Source organism: Eriocheir sinensis, chromosome 11 (genome assembly GCF_024679095.1).
Source record: "Eriocheir sinensis breed Jianghai 21 chromosome 11, ASM2467909v1, whole genome shotgun sequence".
NCBI lineage: Eukaryota > Metazoa > Arthropoda > Malacostraca > Decapoda > Varunidae > Eriocheir > Eriocheir sinensis.
Window position 1 is genome coordinate 17,751,149 of NC_066519.1, and position 20,159 is coordinate 17,771,307.

General features: G+C 40.8%; 1 protein-coding gene and 1 long non-coding RNA gene across 7 annotated transcripts in view; both read left to right on the forward strand.

The window, feature by feature from the left end:
* Positions 1-20,159, forward strand: part of LOC126996956 (hemicentin-1-like) — a 90,952-nt gene that overhangs the window by 29,452 nt on the left and 41,341 nt on the right. For 3 of the 6 annotated variants that reach the window (XM_050857911.1, XM_050857909.1, XM_050857914.1), the window contains exons 14-19: positions 1,679-1,836; positions 5,543-5,797; positions 8,280-8,385; positions 11,791-11,948; positions 18,666-18,806; positions 20,123-20,156. In XM_050857911.1, coding sequence (XP_050713868.1) covers positions 1,679-1,836; positions 5,543-5,797; positions 8,280-8,385; positions 11,791-11,948; positions 18,666-18,806; positions 20,123-20,156 — 852 coding nt within the window. The remainder of the gene's footprint in view (positions 1-1,678; positions 1,837-5,542; positions 5,798-8,279; positions 8,386-11,790; positions 11,949-18,665; positions 18,807-20,122; positions 20,157-20,159) is intronic. The other 3 variants (XM_050857910.1, XM_050857912.1, XM_050857913.1) reach the window with 3 other exon arrangements.
* Positions 12,040-15,510, forward strand: LOC126996958 (uncharacterized). The gene is made up of 3 exons (XR_007751768.1): positions 12,040-12,520; positions 12,625-13,635; positions 13,782-15,510. It is a non-coding gene; the product is annotated as an uncharacterized LOC126996958 (long non-coding RNA).

The window sequence follows — 20,159 nt, forward strand, 5'->3', positions numbered from 1 at the left end:
CTTATTTTGTTTCATCAAATAATATCACACACATGGCACCATTTCCATTTTCTAAGCTTTTTCTTCATTCATTTTTTACTCCGTTTTCTCTCTCCTCGTCTTTCCCCCTCCCCGCCTCGCCCACTCGTGATATTCGGGCGTTTTTAAGAGTCAAGAGGCAGAGTTAAAGAGCTACAGAGTTTTATATTCAAGTGGCAGAGAAGTTTAACAAAGAATCCGGTCATACGAGGTTTTTTTTTCCTTCTTGTCTTTCTTTTATTTTCCTATTTTTTCTTTTTTTATTTCAACAGTGCGATTTGATGATGGCCCTTGCACCCTCCTCTTAAACTAACACCATTTTTTCCCCTTTCTGTCAACTATTATTTTGTATCCACCACTTCTATGCTTTTTAGATTGTCATTACTTCTTTTTTTTATCAATATCACTCACGCAACCTCCTCTCCCTCTCTCTCTTTCTCTTTTTCTCTCCCCCTCTCTCTCTACCTCCCTCCCTCTCTCTCCTTTCTTTCTCTTTTCTCCCTTTCTATTATTTTATATTCAACACTTCTATGCTTTTTAGATTGTCATTACTTCTTTTTTTATCAATATCAAACACACAACCTCCTCTCCCTCTCTCTCTCTTTCTCTTTTTCTCTCCCCCTCTCTCTCTACCTCCCTCCCTCTCTCTCCTTTCTTTCTCTTTTCTCCCTTTCTATTATTTAATATCCAACACTCCTATGCTTTTTAGATTGTCATTACTTCTTTTTTTTATCAATATCACACACGTAACCTCCTCTCTCTCTCTTTCTCTTTTTCTCTCCCCCTCTCTCTCTACCTCCCTCCCTCTCTCTCCTTTCTTTCTCCTTTCTCCCGCTATCAGTAATATCTGCCCTTTTTACTTTCACTTTTTCCTTCTCACTCTTTCCGCATCATCTTTTTTCTCTCCTTACCGAGTGCCATTTTCTCCTCTGCATCCTGTTCCCTTCATCTGCTCTTTGTTTTGTGTCATTTTTTCTCCATTTCGAGTTGTTCCCTTCCTCCCCCCTTTCTCCCTCACTCTCTCTTTCTCCCCCTTCCACTCTTCCCCTCCCCGTCACTTCCCTTCACCTTATCTACCCTTCCCCATCTCTTCCTCTCCCCCTATGTTCCCCTCACCATCCCCCTCCCTTCACCCTCCTTTCCCCTCCCTTCTTTCCCTTCCTTCTCTTTCCTTTCCTCTCTTCTTCCCTCCCCTCTTCCCTTTTCCCTTGACTTTCCCTCCCACATTTTCCCTCCTCCTCTCTTTCCCTCTCCTTCACCAGCTCTTTTTTGTTCCTCTCCCCCTCTTTCCTCCCTCCTTTCTCCCTCTCACTATCTCTCCTTTCTTTCCCCTTCCCCTTTTACTCTCCTTTCTCCTTCTCATCAACTCTCTTTTTCTTCTCCTCTCCCTCTTTCTCCTTATTCCCTTTCCCCACTTTCTTCTCTCTGTCTAACACCAGCTCTCTTTTTGTTACCCTTTCCCTCCTTCTCCCTTCTTGTTCCCCTCCCTCTCTTCCTCCGCCTCTTCTCTTACCAGTTATCTTTTCGTTCCCCTTCCCCTCTTTCCCGCGTCTTTCTCCTATCATCCTCTCCTTCTCTCGCACCTCCTCATCTTTCTGTTAACCTCCCCCTCTTTCCCATCCTCCTCTCTTACCAGTTTTCTTCTTGTCCTCCTCCCCAGTGACTTGGAGAGCGTCAGGTCGGAGCTCACCTGGCTAATGGACATGTGGCCGGACGGTGTGCTGGACAGGGAGAGAGACAACGCCATCTACAATTGCACCTCGACCTCCAACCTTGCGGGCCCCGGCGACTCCTCGAAAACGATCTTCAGGGTGGAGTGTGAGTGTTTGCCCTTTGCTGTCCTTTGTCCAGTGTTCTAATGCAAGAGTTCCTCGACTGGACGCGTTCTCTCAGGCTTGTCAATCGTTCTAAGGGTCCTTTCTTTTACTCTGTCCAACGTTTTATTGCAAGAGCTCCTCCTCCTCGTGTTCTCTCAAGCTTGTTATTAGTTTGTGTTGCTGGAAAGGAGTATAAAAAGTTAGAATATATTGAAAAAGAGAAACATAATAGAGTTTTAAGTTTGAATCTGTTGAAGACGAAAAACATAATCAGGCTTTTTATCAATGCCTTGTTCAGTCCATCTTTCTAATGCAAGATTTCGCCTGCATACGCTTTCACATTAAGTTCGTATTACTAAAGAAAAGCTAGATGATCTTTGAGTTGATTCGAAAAATGAAAATACACAGCTTAGATAAAAGAAAAAGGTCATTATCTGTCCAACTTCCTAAAGCAATACTTGAATTAAACATGATCAATCAGACTCACCACCACGTTGGAGCGAAAATAAATAAATAAAAAGAGCGTATCAAGTCTGGCCAGGTTAGAAGCACATGACGCAGTTCACCTTTTAGAAACTTTCAGATTCTGTTTGACTTTATTATTCACAACTTCCGCACACACTTACAAATTCACACTTCTCTGCGATAAAAAAAAAACAGTGAATTCAACTTTTTATCCATAACTTCCGCACACACTTACAAATTCACCCCTTCTGCGCGACTCAAAAAACAGTGAATTAAACTTTTTTTATTGGTGAGAGAACCGGGTAGGACACGAAGTAATGAGTTTAAACTGGATAAATTCAGATTCAACAGGGACATAGGCAAAAATTGGTTTTCTAACAGAGTGGTGGATGAGTGGAATAGACTTAGCAGTCATGTGGTGAGTGCCAATACAATTGTCACATTCAAAAATAGACTAGATGAATCCATGGACAGCGATATTAGGTGGGGTTAGATACACGGGAGCTTAGGGTCAAAGGAGCTGCCTTGTACAGGTCTACCGGCCTCTTGCAGACTCCTGTGTTCTTATGTTCTTATAACATCTGCATACACTTACAAATTCACCACCTCTCTGCTCTAAGAAAAAGATGAATTAAACTTGAATATATCGGAATGCGGAACACACAGTTAAATATACCTAATCATTACTCTCATGCTTGGCTGGGGAGAACAAATTATGCAGTGTGAGAGAGAGAGAGAGAGAGAGAGAGAGAAAAGTTAGAGAAAAAAGTGCAATATCAGTGGAAGAATTTTAGGAGCTTGGAAAAAGTGTACCGCCCTCGCCCGTCTCAAACCTCGAACTGACGCGATGAATATTGGACACACTTCAAGCTGACCTATAAACTATGCTACCCCCCCTTACCCCTTTCCTCCTCCTCCTCCTCTTCTTTTTCTTTCTCTTCCTCCTCCTCCTCCTCCTCCTCCTTTCACTTTCCTCGTTTTTCTTTTTCATCTTTTTCTCTTCCTCTTTCTCCTCCTTCATCTCCTCCTCCATCTCCCACTTTGTTTCTTTTGCACTTTATTATTTTTGTCCTCCTCCTCCTCCTCCTCCTCTTCCTCCTCTTCCTCCTCCTCCTCCTTCTCTCTCATCTCTGCCACTACATCCTCCTCCTTGTTCTTTTCCTTCTCCTCCTCTTTTTCCTCCTCCTCCTAACTCCTCTTCCGTAACCTTCTTTCCTCCTCCTCTTCTTTCTCCGCTTTCTTTTCCATCTCCCTTTTTCACTCTTCTTTTTCCTTATCGTCATTTTTTCATCCGTATTCTCCTCCACCTCCTCCTCCTCTTCTTTCTCTACCACCAAGTCATGTTTCCCGTTCTCTTTTTCTTCCTCTACCTTCCCTCCACCACCACCATCGCCTCTCCTCTTCCTCCTCTTCTTCCTCTTAATCATCTTCGTTCTCTACCATCACTTCCTCTTTCTCGTTCTTCTTCCACTGCCAACTTCTTTCTTTTACCTATCCTCAACCTTCTTTCATCCACCTCTTCCTCTTCCTCTTCCTCCTCTTCCTCCGCACACGCCTGGACAAGAAACTCCATGGGTAAACTTCAATGACCTGCGCGGCGGAACACTGGATTCCCGCCGAAGTTAAGAGGAATTCAGAAAACAGAGTAAGATCACAGCGTTATCTGCCACAGCGCGACCGTATCAGTTTAGGGCTAAGAAAATATATTACGCTTTCGTCTGCCGAGTGCTCTGGTCTCTCTCTCTCTCTCTCTCTCTCTCTCTCTCTCTCTCTCTCTCTCTCTCTCTCTCTCTCTCTCTCTCTCTCTCTCTCTCTCTCTCTCTCTCTCTCTCTCTCTCTCTCTCTCTCTCTCTCTCTCTCTCTCTCTCTCTCTCTCTCTCTCTCTCTCTCTCGTCGCTTTTCATCTCTTAGTTTGGCTTGACGTTCCTTACCTTATCTTTCTTTCTGTTAATTATCTTATTCACTTTACTTATCTTCTCTTTATTGTCTTCTAGGGGTCTTTCTTTTTCCGTTTTCTGTCTTTCTCTTTTTTGTCTCATTCTGTCTTTTTTTTATCTTATTTTACTCTCATTTTTCTGTTTTCTCTTGTTCTCATTTCTCTCTTCGTCTATCGTTTTCTTTTTCATCTCTTTTCTCGTTCTCTTTGTCATTTTTCTCTTTTCTCTTTTCTATCTTTAACTTTTCTCTCTTGCTTGTTCTCACTCTCGCTCTCTCGCTCTCTCTTTCATCACTTGTTATTTTTTTTCCTTTTCCGTTTGAAAATTTGCTCCACTTGAAGAGTTTTCATATCAAATACCCATACACATAAATCTATCTTTTCACTCATTCTTTATAGCTGAAATGTCACGCCCCTATACGACACACACACACACACACACACACACACACACACACACACACATTCACACACCTCTTCAGTTTTCCTCGTAGATATCACTCTATGGCAACCGTTTTCACATTTATCAACTCTTTTTCGTCACTAATTTCACTTTTAAACGCCAATATTTACTACACACACATGCACACAACTATATTTTTTTTCCTTTCTTCTCCTCTACGCTTTACTCAACTAACCTTTTCTACGCCTTGTTTTCACTCACTGACATATATATCTCTCTAACTCACTCTCTCTTCTTCTCTATCTTTTCCTTTCTTCTCCTCTAATCTTCACTCAACTAACCTTTTCTACGCCTTGTTTTCACTCACTGACACATATATCTCTCTAACTCATTCTCTCTTCTTCCTTTTTTCCTCATTCATTAACCCATATCTCTCAAAACTCTTCCTCTCTTCTGACCTCTTACTCAATCACCAACACTTCTCTCTTTTTAACTCACAAACACCTTCTTCTGCCCTCACTAACACCTAACTCACTCTCTCTTCTTCTCTATCTTTTCCTTTCTTCTCCTCTAATCTTCACTCAACTAACCTTTTCTACGTCTTGTATTCACTCACTGACACATATATCTCTCTAACTCATTCTCTCTTCTTCTCTATCTTTTCCTTTCTTCTCCTCTAATCTTCACTAAACTAACCTTTTCTACGTCTTGTATTCACTCACTGACACACAAATCTCTCTAACTCACTCTCTTCTTCCTTTTTTCCCTCACTCATTAACCCATATCTCTCAAAACCCTTCCTCTCTTCTAACCTCTTACTCACTCACCAACATTTCTCTTTTATTCACTCCCAAACACCTTCTTCTGCCCTCACTGACACCTCCACTTTCCTATCCTCTTCAGACCCGCCGGAGGAGATCGTGGTATCGGAGATCTACGTGCCGGTGGTGGAGGGCGAGGTGCCTCCGAAGGTGAACTGCAACGCCTCGAGCTACCCCGACCCGCGATACGTCTGGCAGCACGGCGGGCAGGCGGTGTCCAACGGGCCCATGCTCAATATGGACTTCCCCATCAAGAGGAGTCAGGCCGGAGTCTACCAGTGCATCGCCAAGAATAAACACGGCGAGATGAAGGCCTCTACCACCGTCGACGTGCTGTGTGAGTATAACAAAGGGGCAAAGGTGTTGGTGTGCTTGGGGGTGATTTAAGCATTTATGGAGGTGTTTGTGTGAATGGGAGGTGTTTAATTTGTTTTTTGTTATAGTTTGGCCTGAATTCAACTAGTATATATTATGTGAGAGTGTTAAGCGCATGGTTGTCTTGTTCCGTGTTATTTAGTCGGGATTCAACTGCTTAGGAAATTAATACAAGTTGCTTTGCCTCAGTTCAATCATGTTACGTAAGAGTAGATATATCAGGATTGTTTGCCTTTAAAACGTCTAGTTCCTCGTGCGTTTTGGCCTTGATTCTACCCCTTACGGAAGTCCCTGCGTGAAAAGACGATGTTTAAGATGTTTTATGATAGTTTGGACTCAATTTAATCACTATCTCTTCTGTGTGAGTGGCAGGAGAAGGGCTGTCTTGTTCCCGTTTGTTTTTACCTTAATTCAAACATTTAGGAAGGGTTTACGAAGGTCTCTGTACGAAAAGATGATGTTTAAGATGTTTTTTGATAGTTTGGACTCAATTTAATCCCTATCTCTTCTGTGTGAGTGGCAGGAGAAGGGCTGTCTTGTTTCCGTTTGTTTTTACCTTCATTCAAACATTTAGGAAGGGTTTACGAAGGTCTCTGTACGAAATGATGATGTTTAAGATGTTTTTCTGATAGTTTGGACTCAATTTAATCCCTATCTCTTCTGTGTGAGTGGCAGAAGAAGGGCTGTGTTGTTCCCGTTTGTTTTTGCCTTCATTCAAACATTTACGAAGGGTGTATAGGATATTTGCTTTTTTTTTTTACATCGAAGGACACGGCTCAAGGGCAACAAAAAGAGTACAAAAAAAAGCCGCTCCCATAATAGATAACAGTAAAGAGTAGCCAAAAGAGAGGTCAATTTCGAGTTTGTATGGTTAAATTTTTTGTTCATTCGGTTTGGCCTCAATTCAATCACCATCTACTTTATACAGGTAGCGTCGGCGCGGTTCTCATATTGCCATGTGTATTAGCTCTGGTTCTACCCATAATGGAGGTCTGTGCATGAATAGGAGGACTGGGAAATGTTTAAGTTTTTTTTTTTAATGCAGTTTGGCGTAGATTCAAGCACGTAAATGTTCTGTGCATAGTTGGAAGAGTCTTGTGCTTGGCGATGTGTCCAGTTTGGTTATGTTTATGGTCTAAATCTTGGCCTTATGCTGTAGTTTATCTTGATCAGTGTTCTTGGGAGGCATATTCAGTTTTTTGTTCTGAGTTTCTATACGGTGATTTTGCTGTCGTGTGTTTAGTGTTTAATGTGTTTTAGTTATGATTCTGCACTCGTATTGGATTATCTTTGTTGTTTGTTGATGGGATAACTGATTTCTTATCCTCTTTGCTTTTGTTTTCGGTTCTTTAGAGTGAGTTTTTTTTTCTTGGTGTTGTTGTTTTTTGTGTTGCGTAAGAGAGTTGCTGTTTTGTTTTCGTTCATGCATACTTTACTCTGATATCGTGTGTGTTTGTGTGTGTGTGTGTGTGTGTGTGTGTGTGTGTGTGTGTGTGTGTGTGTGTCAGGTGGGTATGAGCGGATAATGTTAAATTAGTCGCGAGCTCTTTGCACCCAACGTTGAGTCCGAACTGAGCTATTTTTGTCCCCTTACGCCCCGTCACCTCCTCCTCCTCCTCCTCCTCCTCCTCCTCTTCCTCTTCTTCTTCTTACGCCGCTTCCGCCTTCTCCCCCTCCTCCCCATTTTTTACCTGTCATTTTTTCTCCCCCCTTCCTCCTCCCTCCCCCTCTTCGTCATCCTTCCTTCCGGTTCTCCATTTTCTATTCACATCGTTTTCTATCATGCGTAGTGTCTTCCCTCTTTTTTTTCTTCATTATGATATCATCCCTCCGGCCGTCCCTCCTTTGCGTTGAATGTTATGTCCCTGTTTTAAGTATTTTGATGATTTTAGATTTTGTTGTTTTATTTGGTGGAGAAAACCTCTTTTGTTTTAACGATATTGTCTTTTTTTCTGGTATTGTAGGTGTTTTCTGGTATTATAGGTGTTTTCTGGTATTATAGGTGTTTTCTGGTCTTATAGGTGTTTTCTGGTATTTTTTTGTTTTTTTTCATATAAATTCATTACATATAGTTTGGTATACGTGTTAATTTTGGTTAATATATCTTTGTTTTATTTGTGTATATTATTTGTTGATTCTTGTCTATTCATGTCTGGCTTGGTTTGTTTCTTTTCGATTTTGGTTTATTTATGGCTCTTGGTAGGTTATCTATGTCCATCAGTGTCTACTTTTGCTGTATTTGTGTCTACGTTTGGTTTATTTATGTCTATTTTAGTTTATCTTGATTATAGATTTATTTGTGTCAGCTTCGATTTAGACATGACTTAGTTTATTCGCATCTTTTTAGTATATTTGAGTTTTTCATGGTACGATTGTCTATTTTCTTTTACTCGCGGCTATTTTTGCTTTACTTACGTCTATGCTCGGTTCTTCTCCCCCGCCAGTCAAGCCGGAGTGCAAGATTGACCGCGAGGACGGCGGGAGCGGCGAGGACGCACACATCCTGCTGATCTGCCGCGCCGCCGCCAACCCCGAGGACGTGGACTTCAGGTGGGTGAGGGTGGAGGGGGGAGGGTAGGCAAGGTGGGGGGTGGTGACTGGGGGGTTGTGTGGGGGAGTTAGGGGTTGACTGTGGGTAGGTGAGGGGGGGTTCTCTCTCTCTCTCTCTCTCTCTCTCTCTCTCTCTCTCTCTCTCTCTCTCTCTCTCTCTCTCTCTCTCTCTCTCTCTCTCTCTCTCTCTCTCTCTCTCTCTCTCTCTCTCGTCAATCGCATCACGAGGTTCTTTTCTTTACTTTTCTCGTTTTCTTTCCTTCCACTTGTTATTTTGGTCATTTTTTTTCCTTATTCCGTCTCTGGTCGCTTTTTGTCTATTTTTCCTCTTGTTTTCTCAGTGATTCTCCTAAACGTTTCGAATAGACAATCATAAACGTTCATAACCAATCACTTGCAGCACCGTCACACTTGCACGAATCCCAAAACTTGACGACTTTTTTTTTTTTTTTTTTTTTTACAGCAGAGGAGACAGTGCAAGGCCGTAAAAAAACAAAAAAAACAATAATGAAAAAAAAAAGAAAACAATAATGAAAGTAAAAAAGCCCGCTACTTACTGCTTACTTGCTAACTTGGACTTGAGAGACAAAAAAAGACAAAAATTAACATACAAACTCGCCGCGGAACAGCCTCAAGACGCGTATTCCTCAGGTTCTGTTTAGGGAGTTTCCAAGTTTTATTGACGTGGACGCCAGAGCCAGCCGCAGCGTGTGTGTGTGTGTGTGTGTGTGTGTGTGTGTGTGTCCCGAGGCAAGCGAGAGTAAAGAGGACTAAATCAAACCAAACATTTCGCTTCTTACATTCTTCCCAATCCCTGACTCTCTCTCTCTCTCTCTCTCTCTCTCTCTCTCTCTCTCTCTCTCTCTCTCTCTCTCTCTCTCTCTCTCTCTCTCTCTCTCTCTCTCTCTCTCTCTCTCTCTCTCTCTCTCTCTCTCTCTCTCTCTCTCTCTCTCTCTCTCTCTCTCTCTCTCTCTCTCTCTCTCTCTCTCTCTCTCTCTCTCTCTCTCTCTCCTCCTATTTTCCTTCTCCGTCTCACTTCTCCCTCTCTTTTTTGCGCCGGTTATCTTCTCCGTGTTATCCTTCCTTTTTTCTTCCTCTTTGCACGGTCGCCCTCTCTTTCCCTTTATTTTCTGCCTTTCTTTCCTCTCCCTCTCATACCCCTTTCTCCCTTTCTCACTCTCTTTCACTCTTATATTCTAGCTCTCCTCAGACTCCTCCTCCGCCTCTCCAGACTTTTCTCTTATATTGCTCAAGTCCCCCCTCTTCTCCTTTCTGTTTTCCTTCTTTCTCTTTTCTTCACCATCATTTTAGTCCTGGCTTCCCTCTTCTTCCTTATTTATCTCCCTTTTTTCTCCTCTTCCCCCTTTTTTTTTTTTACTGTAGTTCCCCTCTTCTCCTTACTTCTCCTTTTCTTTCTTCGCTCGTTTTTGTCTAGTTTCCCCCCCCCCTCCTTCCTATTTCCCCTTCTTCTTCCTCTTTACCCTCGTTTTACTCTGCCTCCCCTTTTCTATTTCCTACTTTCTCTCCTTCTTTCTCATCTTCACCCTCTTCTTACTCCTGCTTCCCCTCTTCACCTCCTTTCACACCCTCCTTCTTTCTCTTCCTCACCCTCGTTTTGTCCTGTTTTCCCTCTTCACCTCCCCTCTTCACCTCCCTGCACTCCCCCTCTTCTAAGCCTACTTCATTCTCGCAGTCTCTCTTTTAAGTAACATCAACACTTCTTCCACCTCTGTGAACGACCCTCTCGCCCGGGCAACATTCCCCCATTTGATATTCCTCCGCGTTTTGCTTCCCCGGATGACCTGAGAACCGGGCAACACAGGTCCCTATTTCTAAACACTTCCCCGGGCCAAGCACACACATTTAAGGCTTTCATAGGACCTGTAGGCATTTCCAGGGGTAGATTTATGACCCTGGGAGTAGGTTAACCATTCTTCTATACCTTGAGAGCAAAGAAACAGTCAATAGAAGTCGATTTATCTCATTTTTGGCCTGTTGAAATTGTTGACGTGAGAGGTGGAGGCGAGAACCACAACCTACAACCCCGCCGTGTTTGGGAGACAAGAGAAGTCAAGCGCTCTTTCTCCCCCTCAACCGCCTCGGCCTCCGCCTTTGTTAGTCGAGTCCCCAAAGACATCCTCTATTCTTGGGTGTCACATGAAGCGTTGCATTTCAAAGGGAACGCCTGAACGCCTCTTTGCTTCTCCTCCGCCACCGCCTCCTCCTCCTCATCTCGTCCCTTTTCGCCTTGATTTTGCAGCTGGATAGGTCTCTGTTCGTAGGCGTGTGTGTTTCCCTCTCTACCTTTCTTTGTTGTTATATCCCTTGGAAGTGTGGTTTTGCTATCCAATCTTTGTTCATCTTTATGTTTTAGGGGCCTTTATTCCTTCCTTTAAACCTATTTATCTATTTTACTATGATTTCTTTGTTTATTTTCTGTTTATGAGTCTTTATTTCTTCCTTCGAACCTTCTTCCCTTTACTATGTTTTTTGCAGACCAGTTTGTTTTTCCTTTTATGTTTTATGGGCCTTTATTCCTTCCTTTAACCTTACTTCTCTATTTTACTATGATTTCTTTCTTTATTTTCTGTTTTAGGAGTCTTCATTTCTTCCTTCGAACCTTCTCCCCTTTACTATGTTTTTTGTAGACCAGTTTGTTTTTCCTTTTATGTTTTAGGGGCCCTTATTCCTTCCTTTAAACCTATTTCTCTATTTTACTATGATTTCTTTGTTTATTTTCTGTTTACGAGTCTTTATTTCTTCCTTCAAACCTTCTCCCCTTTACTATGTTTTTTGCAGACCAGTTTTTGTTCCTTTTATGTGTTAGGGACGTCTTTCTTCCTTCCTTCAAGCCTTCTCTCTTTTACTATGGTTTTGCGGTTATCTTCATTCCTTTTCTGTTTCAGGGACGGTTTTACTCTTTCCCTCAACTCCTTTTCTCACTCTTGTTCCCTTTCACTCGGATTTCACAACCTAACTTTACTCTTTTTTGTCTCTCTTTGCCTCCTTTTCCTTCGTCTTTATTCCCTCCTTCAAACCTTCTCCCCTTTACTATGGTTTTGCTGGTTATCCTTTGTTCCTTTTCTGTTTCAGGGACGGTTTTACTCTTTCCTCAACTTCTTTTCTCACTCGTGTTCCCTTTCACTCAGATTTCACAACCTAACTTTACTCTTTTTGTCTCTCTTTGCCTCCTTTCCCTTCGCAGCCTTTTTCCAAACCGCACTTTTTGTCTCTTTGCTCTTTCCCCTTTATCTTGTGCATTCTCTTATCTTTTCCAACACAACTTTTTATCTCATTTTTGCCACCCGTTACCTTGTGCATCTTCCTACATTTCCCTTCTGCTAACACACCCTCGTCACCTTCCCGGCCTTTCTTAACACCCTTGCTTTTCCAATCGTCCAACAGATGGCGACTCCTAAACGAGACACTGACGCGGGACATCACTTCGGAAGGCCTCGAGTCGCGCCTCCGCCTTCCAGCCACCTCGGAGTCGCTCGGGACCTACTACTGCTACGTCAACAACACGCTCGGGGAGTCCATACCTTGCGAGATCGATGTTACAGGTAAGAATCAGGAGGAAGGGAGGAGGAGATGAAAGGAAAAGGATTAAATATTAGAAGAGAGCATTGCGAGATCGATGTTACAGGTTTAGAATCAAATGGAAGGAAGGAGAGAGGGAAGAGGGATTACAGGTTACAAAAGAAGGGAAGGAAGAGGGAGAAAAAGGGTTACAAGTTAGAAAAGAGGTGTTGAAAGAGCATACAAATAGCAGACAAAGGTTCAGAAGTTAGAATAGAGGTGGAAATAGCATTAAGTCAGGTAAGGGTGCCCATACCTTGCGAGATCGATGTTACGTGTAAGACTCAAAGGGAAGGAAGGAGAGAGGAAAGAGGGGTTACAGGTTACAAAAGAAGGGAAGGAAGAGGCAGACAAAGGTTTAAAGGTTAGAATAGAGGTGGAAATAGCGTAAGGTCAGGTAGGGGGCCCCATACCTTGCGAGATCGATGTTATAAGTAAGAATCAAAGGGGAGAAAGGAGAGATGAAAGAAGGGTTACAGGTTACAAAAGAAGGCAAGGAAGAGGGAGAAAAAGGGTTACAAGTTAGAAGAAAGGCCTGGGAATAGCATAAGATTAGGTAAGGGAAGCACATACCGTACGGAATCGATGTTATAAGTAAGATTCAAAGGGACGGAAGAAGTTACAAGTTAGAAGAAAGGCCTGGGAATAACATAAGACTAGGTAACGGGAGCCCATACCGTACGAAATCGATGTTATAAGCAAGATTCAAAGGGACAGAAGAAGGAAGGGAAGGAGGAAGGGTTACAGGTTACAAGAGGGGCGTGGAAATAGCATAAGATTACCTATAAAGGAAACACATACCGTACGAAATCGATGTTATAAGTAAGATTCAAAGGGACGGAAGGAGAAGGCAAGGGAGAATGAGTTACAGGTTACAATAGGGGCGTGGAAATTGCATAAGGTCAGGGCTAGATGGAGTTACACGCGTGCAAAAGGGAAATTGGAAAAGAGGGAAAACCGGAAATGAAGTCGTGTGACGGCTCAGAGATAAAGTAGAGTTAGGGTCGCGGAAAAGGGTTGGTGTTGGCGGCCTGATGCGTGGCGGAGGGGAGGAAATAAGGAAACTTGGGATAATTGTGCAGGAAGGGATATATGTATGCAGGTAACAAAAAGCATATAGAGTAAAATGAAGGTAATAACATAGAGAAAAAAAGGGTACTGGTGGATTATCGAAAGGCTGAGAGGGAGAAAATAAGGAAAGTCTTGGATAATTGTGCAGGAAAGGATATGTGTCCTGGTAACAAAAAGTGCATATAGAGTAAAATGAAGGTAATAACATAGAGAAAAAAAGGGTACTGGTGGATTATCGAAAGGCTGAGAGGGAGAAAATAAGGAAAGTCTTGGATAATTGAGCAAGAAGGGATATGTGTCCAGGTAACAAAAAGTGCATATAGAGTAAAATGAAGGTAATGATATTGAGCTAAAACTGAGAGCAAAAAGGGTATTTGTGGATCAATGAAAGGCTGAGAGGGAGAAAATAAGGAAGGTCTTGGATAATTGTACAAGAGGGGATATATATGTTCAGGTAACAAGCAGTATGTATAGCAAAATGAAGGAAATGATATTGAGCTAAAACTGAGAGAAAAAGAAGTTACTAGCGGATTGAATCATGGCAAAGAGAGAGTAAATAAGGAAAAATTGCGATAATTGTACAGGAAGGGATATGTCCAGGTAACAAACAATATATATAGCAAAATGAAGCTATATACTAAAAGCTAAAACTGAGAGAAAAAGAAGTTACTAGCGGATTGAATCATGGCATAGAGAGAGTAAATAAGGAAAATTTGCGATAATTGTACAGGAAGGGATATGTCCAGGTAACAAACAATATATATAGCAAAATGAAACTATATACTAAAAGCTAAAACTGAGAGAAAAAAAATTACTTGCAGTTTGAATCATGGTAAAGAGAGAGAAAATAAGGAAAGTTTGGTATAATTGTCCAGGAAGGGATGTGGTCAGGTAACAAAAAGTATATATAGCAAAATGAAGGTAATGATATTTAGCTTAAACTAGTTAATGAAAGTTACTATAGTGAATTAATGAAAGGCCAACAGGGAGAAAATTAAGTAAGTATAGGATAATTAAGCGGGAAGGGATGTCTTCAGCTAACAAAAAGTATATATAGCAAAATGAAGGTAATGATATTTAGCTTAAACTAGTTAATAAAAGTTACTATAGTGAATTAATGAAAGGCCAACAGGGAGAAAATTGCTTAAGTATAGGATAATTAAGCAGGAAGGGATGTCTTCAGCTAACAAAAATTATATAAGAGGAGTGTATCAAGGCACCTCTCCTCCCGAAATTGACCTCTCTTTTGGCCACATTGCTTTTGTGTTTGTTGGAGCAGCGATTGGCGGGCTTTTTTTTACACTTTTTTTTACAGCAGAGTAAAAAAAAAAAGGAAACAAATGGGGAAAAAAAAGCCCGGTACTCACTGCTCCTAAAAAGAGTTAGAGGAGTGGCCGAAAAGTAGGTAAATTTCGGCTGTAAAAAAAAAGTGAAATATAGTTAATAATATATAACTAAGATTAATGAAAAAAAGGGATATTGAGAGGGGTAATTCGAGCCATGGATGGAGGAAATAAAGAAGGCTTAAGATTATTACTCATGAAGGACCATATTCAGATAGCAAAAGAAAATTATTAAAAGTGTAAAATCTAGAGATGAATGCTTAGCTGATTAATTCAAGGACAAAAGCGTCTTAGCGATATGGAAGGGGAAGAACGAAATGAACGTCGTGACAATTATTGAGAAAGGGATTTAGTCAGATAGCAAAATTAAATAACATCTCAACAGAGGAATACTGCGAAACGTGTAAGAAGGCAAATTAATGTTAGTATGTTATTAGCAAATGCATAAATTAACGAAGTAGAGAGTTATATAGATAAAATAAAGCTTGGTTTAGAATCTAGTATGTTTTATATAAACTGCATGAGAAACAAAATTGGGTAGAATGCAGAGAAAAATTGGTAGCTTGTGTTAGAGAAAAATCATGAAAATGTGAAATGTTGAGAAAAGTGTTTAGAATGTGTTGAGGTTAGCATGTCTTAGGGAATATCCATAAAAAGACGAAAAATAGATGTAAAGAAAATTATTTGAGTAGATTAGCGGTTAGCATGGTCAAAAGTCTACAGAGTGATACAAAAAAAATAATTACTGAGAAAAGAAAAAAATAGTTGTAGAGAAACTTATTTGAATAGATTAGCGATTAGCATGGTCAAAAGATTGCAAAGTGATACAAAAAAAATAATTACTGAGAAAAGAAAAAAATAGATGTAGTGAAACTTATTTGAGTAGATTAGCGATTAGCATGGTCAAAAGATTGCAAAGTGATACAAAAAAAAAAATTACTGAGAACAGAAAAAATAGACGATAGCTTTGAGGCCAGCATGATCTAAAGCAAATAAACAAAAAAAAATAAACCGATAATATATAAAAGGTATGAAGGTGAGCATGTCTTGAATACCAAAGTCAGAACAAATTACGGAGCTGTGAACATAAAAACACATCCCTGACACACTTTCCACCTCAAAAAAAAAGTCAAATCTGCTTTTCAATATAAACCTAAACTACCCAAAAAACGCTTTCAAGAGAGGAGAATCTGGACACCACTCAAACCTGATCTGAACCTAATTTAAATACACTTCAAACCCCTTTTTGTCTCCTTTTTATATTGAAGCAGCAAATGTTGGGCCTGTTAATATGTTTCGCCTTCATTACTATAAAAAAAAATACACGTGTCCCCTCAAAAAAAAAGGCAAATCTGCTTTTCAATATAAACCTAAACTACCCAAAAAGCAATGATCAAATTAACGCTTTCAAGAGAGGAGGATCCGGACACCACTCAAACCTGATCTGAACCTAATTTAAATACACTTCAAACCCCTTTTTGTCTCCTTTTTATATTGAAGCAGCAAATGTTGAGCCTGTTAATATGTTTCGCTTTCATTACTATAAAAAAATACACGTGTCCCCTTAAAAAAAAAGTCAGATCTGCTTTTCAATATAAGCCAAAACTACCCCAAAACAATGATCAAATTAACGCTTTCAAGAGAAGAGGATCAGGACATGTCTCTGACCTGATCTGAACCTAATTTAAATACACTTCAAACCCCTTTTTGTCTCCTTTTTATATTGAAGCAGAAAATGTTGGGCCTGTTAATATGTTTTGTCTTCAATACTATAAAAAAAATACACGTGCCTCTCTATACTCCAGCCCCCATTTGTGTCTTAGTTTAACAGAGGCGCTAAAGTAGAAGGGTATACTCATGCTAACCCGTCTAAGTGTGCTAAATGGGCAGTGTTACCAGCTCCCTTAAGTTCATTGTAACCGGGGATGTGTTGCCAGATTAGTTATAAATGTACGTGCTGCTGCTGTGCTTGTTAGGGTCTATGTAACACTGTGTTCTATGTTTCGTCTGTGTTTCCTTGTCTTTCCCTTCACCACGACACATCTCTGTTCTTCTGTTGCTCTTTCTTCTGTTCTTTTTTTTCTCTAATCTTTTGCTGTTTCTGCGCTTTCCTCTTTTCTAATATTCTGTTCTTTTCTGCTCTTTTTTCTTCTCTAATCTTTTGCTGTTTCTGCTCTTTCCTCTTTTCCAATCTTCTGTTCTTTTCTGCTCTTTTTCTTCTCTCATCTTCTGTTCTTTCTTATCTTTCTTCTTCTCTAATCTTCTTTTCTTTTTGCATTTTCTTCTTCTCTAATCTTTTCTTTCTGCGCTTTCTTCTTCTCTAATCTTCTGTTCTTTCTGCATTTTCTTCTTCTCTAATTTTCTGTTCTTCTATTTCTTCTTCTCTTACCTTCTTTTCTTTCTGCTCTCTCTTCTTCTCTAGTCTTCTTTTCTTTCTGCAATTTCTTCTTCTCTAATCTTTTGTTCTTTCTGCACTTTCTTCTTTTCTAATCTTCTGTTCTTTCTGCATTTACTTCTTCTCTAATCTTCTGTTCTTTCTGCTCCCTCTTCCTATTCTGTTCCTGCTCTCTCTTATTCTCTATTCTTCTGTTCTTTGTGCTCTTTCTTCTTCTCTATTCTTCTGTTTGCTCTTACGTCTCTGGTTCTTCTTCTGCTGATGCTGTTACTACTACTACGATAACTCCTACTACATTCCCTAAAACAACACAAACATCAAAACAAACACAAAATCTTCCTGTCATTTACATATAATTTGTCCATTCTATTTTTCTGTCGTTTCCCTCTTAAAATAACTTGTTTCTACCACTCCTATATTATATACTTCTATTTCGACTACTACTACAGCCCCTAAAACAACACAAACATCAAAATAAACTCATCTTCCTGTCTTTCACATATCGTTTATCCATTATATCATTCGCTAGCATTATTATTAGCACTAGCAATCTTAGGTTAGTTAGTCAGTTAGCATAAGCCACTCAGCCTCTCTCTCTCTCTCTCTCCTCTTGCTTGTCTAACTACCACTCCCACACAATGCCTTAGTTTCTTGGCTCTATGTGAATGATTAAGGGCCAGTTTCACAGTCCAGTATAGCAAGTTTGTAAGCTCCTCAACCAGACACAAAATACTACGAAAAATTCCTTGTATAGTGTTCAGCGTTGATATAAAAAGAAGGAAACTATAGAAAACCACACAGGAAAACTCCTTAAGGAAGAGAAAGGAGAGAAAGAGGAAGCCATGGAAGAACAGTGAAGGGAAGGGAAAGGAAAGGAAGGGAATAGAACGACTAGAAGAAAGCCTTAGTATCTGGTATCGAGTATAAGTAACGGATCATTGTGGAGAATATCGTCTGGTTTGGGCGCTTACAATGACTGTGTTGGACTGTCGAAAACTGGCCGTAAGAAGATGGAAAGGGTTGTTAAAGTTGATAGCTGCCTTGTGTCCGTGCTCGTGCTGTAAATAAGTGATGCTGAGCAGGCTTAAAGATGCTGCGATCGAGGCTAACAGACGAAAGGTTAAATGAAGCTTATACCGCGTGACGTCAGTTGGAGGACACTAAGAGAAAACTTGGAATAAAAAGGAGTAACTATGCTAAACTTTATGTCCCTTGGTGATTGCCCCTTACTCGGATATTTAGGGTTTTATACCTTACATACTTGATAAACAAAGGAGGGACTATGTCAAAATCCATGTCATTGGTATCCCCCATAACTCAGAGGAAACTTAGGATAAAAAGGAGGAACTAAGCAGAAATTCATATATGTGGTATTGTCCCTAACTCATTTATTTGGTGCTTTTTTTACATGTTTTAATACTTGGTTAACAAAGGAGGACTATGCCAAAGTTCATGTCCTTGGTATTGCCCTTAACTTAGCTATTTGGCATTTTTGTACCATTTTCTATTTAATTAACAAAGGAGAAACTATGCCAAAATTTATGTCCTTGTTTTACCCTTAACTCAGCAATTTTGCGTTTTATACTTTTTTACACATATTTAACCTTCCACGATTAACAAAGAAGGGACTTTGTCAAAATTCACATCCTTGATATCGCCCTTAACTCAGCTATTGGGTTTTTTATATCGTTTCTATACATGTTTAACAAAGGGGTAACTATGCCAAAACTCCCCTAACTCAGCTATTTGCTTTTTTTTTTATTATTTTTCGTCCCCGTTTAACCTTCCGTCTGTTAGTCTTGGTCTGTCTGTCGTCTGTGTCGTTCGTGCTCGTCGCTCCCACTAACCACTAACCCTTTGCCCGCCCCGTTCCCTTCCCTTGAATAACGAAGGTGTCGCTGGCATCATAGAAAAACTGGGAGACGACAACATCATCGTCATCTCCGCCATCGTCGCTGCCGTCATCGTCCTCGTCATCATCATCTGCGTGGTCATCATCGTCATCTGCCGCCGACAGAGACAAGCTGGAAAATGTGAGTACCCCATTCAAACTCTCCATCCTCCTCCTCCAAAGAAAACGGGCCTGGTGTTGCTCCTCCTCCTCCTCATCTTCTACCACCCCCCGTTTTCTATGTCATGTTTGTGTGAGTGTGTGCTTTGGTTAGACCTGCTTTTTGGAAGGGAAAAGTGGGAAGAGAGTGTTTGCATATGTCAGAACACCTAACACGTTTTGTCCACATGTTTAGATGAATGTTTTATATGACTTTAGATTCCCCTCTCCATGTGTTGTAGATAGAGACTGGTTTGCCTGGAGAGGAGGAAAGGGAGAAACCAGAACCGTAGAATAAGAGAAAGCCAACCATGTCACAGGCGCCATGTTGATACCAGAAAAACCGCGCGAAATTCAAATTACGACTGATACAATAGAGTTTTTTCCGTGCACTAGATATCGTCAAAATCTCAAGTTTCTAGAATACACAAAAAAACACCTGTATTACCATCAATTTGAATTCCCCGCGGTTCTTTTTAATAACAACATGGCGCCTCTGATGTAGATAGTCATACACTCTTATTCTATGGCTCTGGAAGTAACCAACCCACATGATAACATACTTAGAAACCCTATTAACAACCCATTGATCTTCTTGGGTGACTTACTTAAGTGTTTGTACATCTTTAAGGGACTGTGTTTAGTTCATCCAGGTCATGCTGTCTATAGTGCGTGTTTACCTGTGTGTGTGCGTGTGTGTGTTTACCTGTGTCGGCTCACCTGTGAATACCCTGAGCGTGAGGCCTGACGGGTAGTGTGTAGCGTGGGGCACCTGACAGCATGTGGGTGTAGTGGGTGTAGCAAGATGGGCGACACCCCCCCTCACACACCCTCATAATACCTACCTGACCTTGACTCACCTCTCGCCCCCTTGCATTACCTGTATGAGATTTGATGATGAAACTAATGATGGTAATGATGACAGTGGCAATGAGAGTAATAAAGAAAGAGATGATACGATGATAATGATGAAAATAAAAGTGAAAATAATAATAATGATACAGAAATAAGGAATGCTTGTGGAAAGAGAGGTGAGGGTTAAGACAGAATTGTGATGTTTTTGTACAGACTAACAATAAAACACACACACACACACACACACACACACACACACACACACACACACACACACACACACACACACACACACACACACACACACACACACACCTCCACTCCCCCACACCTACATCCCCACCCACCCACCCACACACATATTTACACATTCTACTTTCTCCTAGTTTAATCAACCCATGAATTTTAAACTAGTACCTCTTCTCCCCATCCTCGCTTGGTTAGACAACGGTACCAACAACATGCAGGCGAGAGAAAAGTA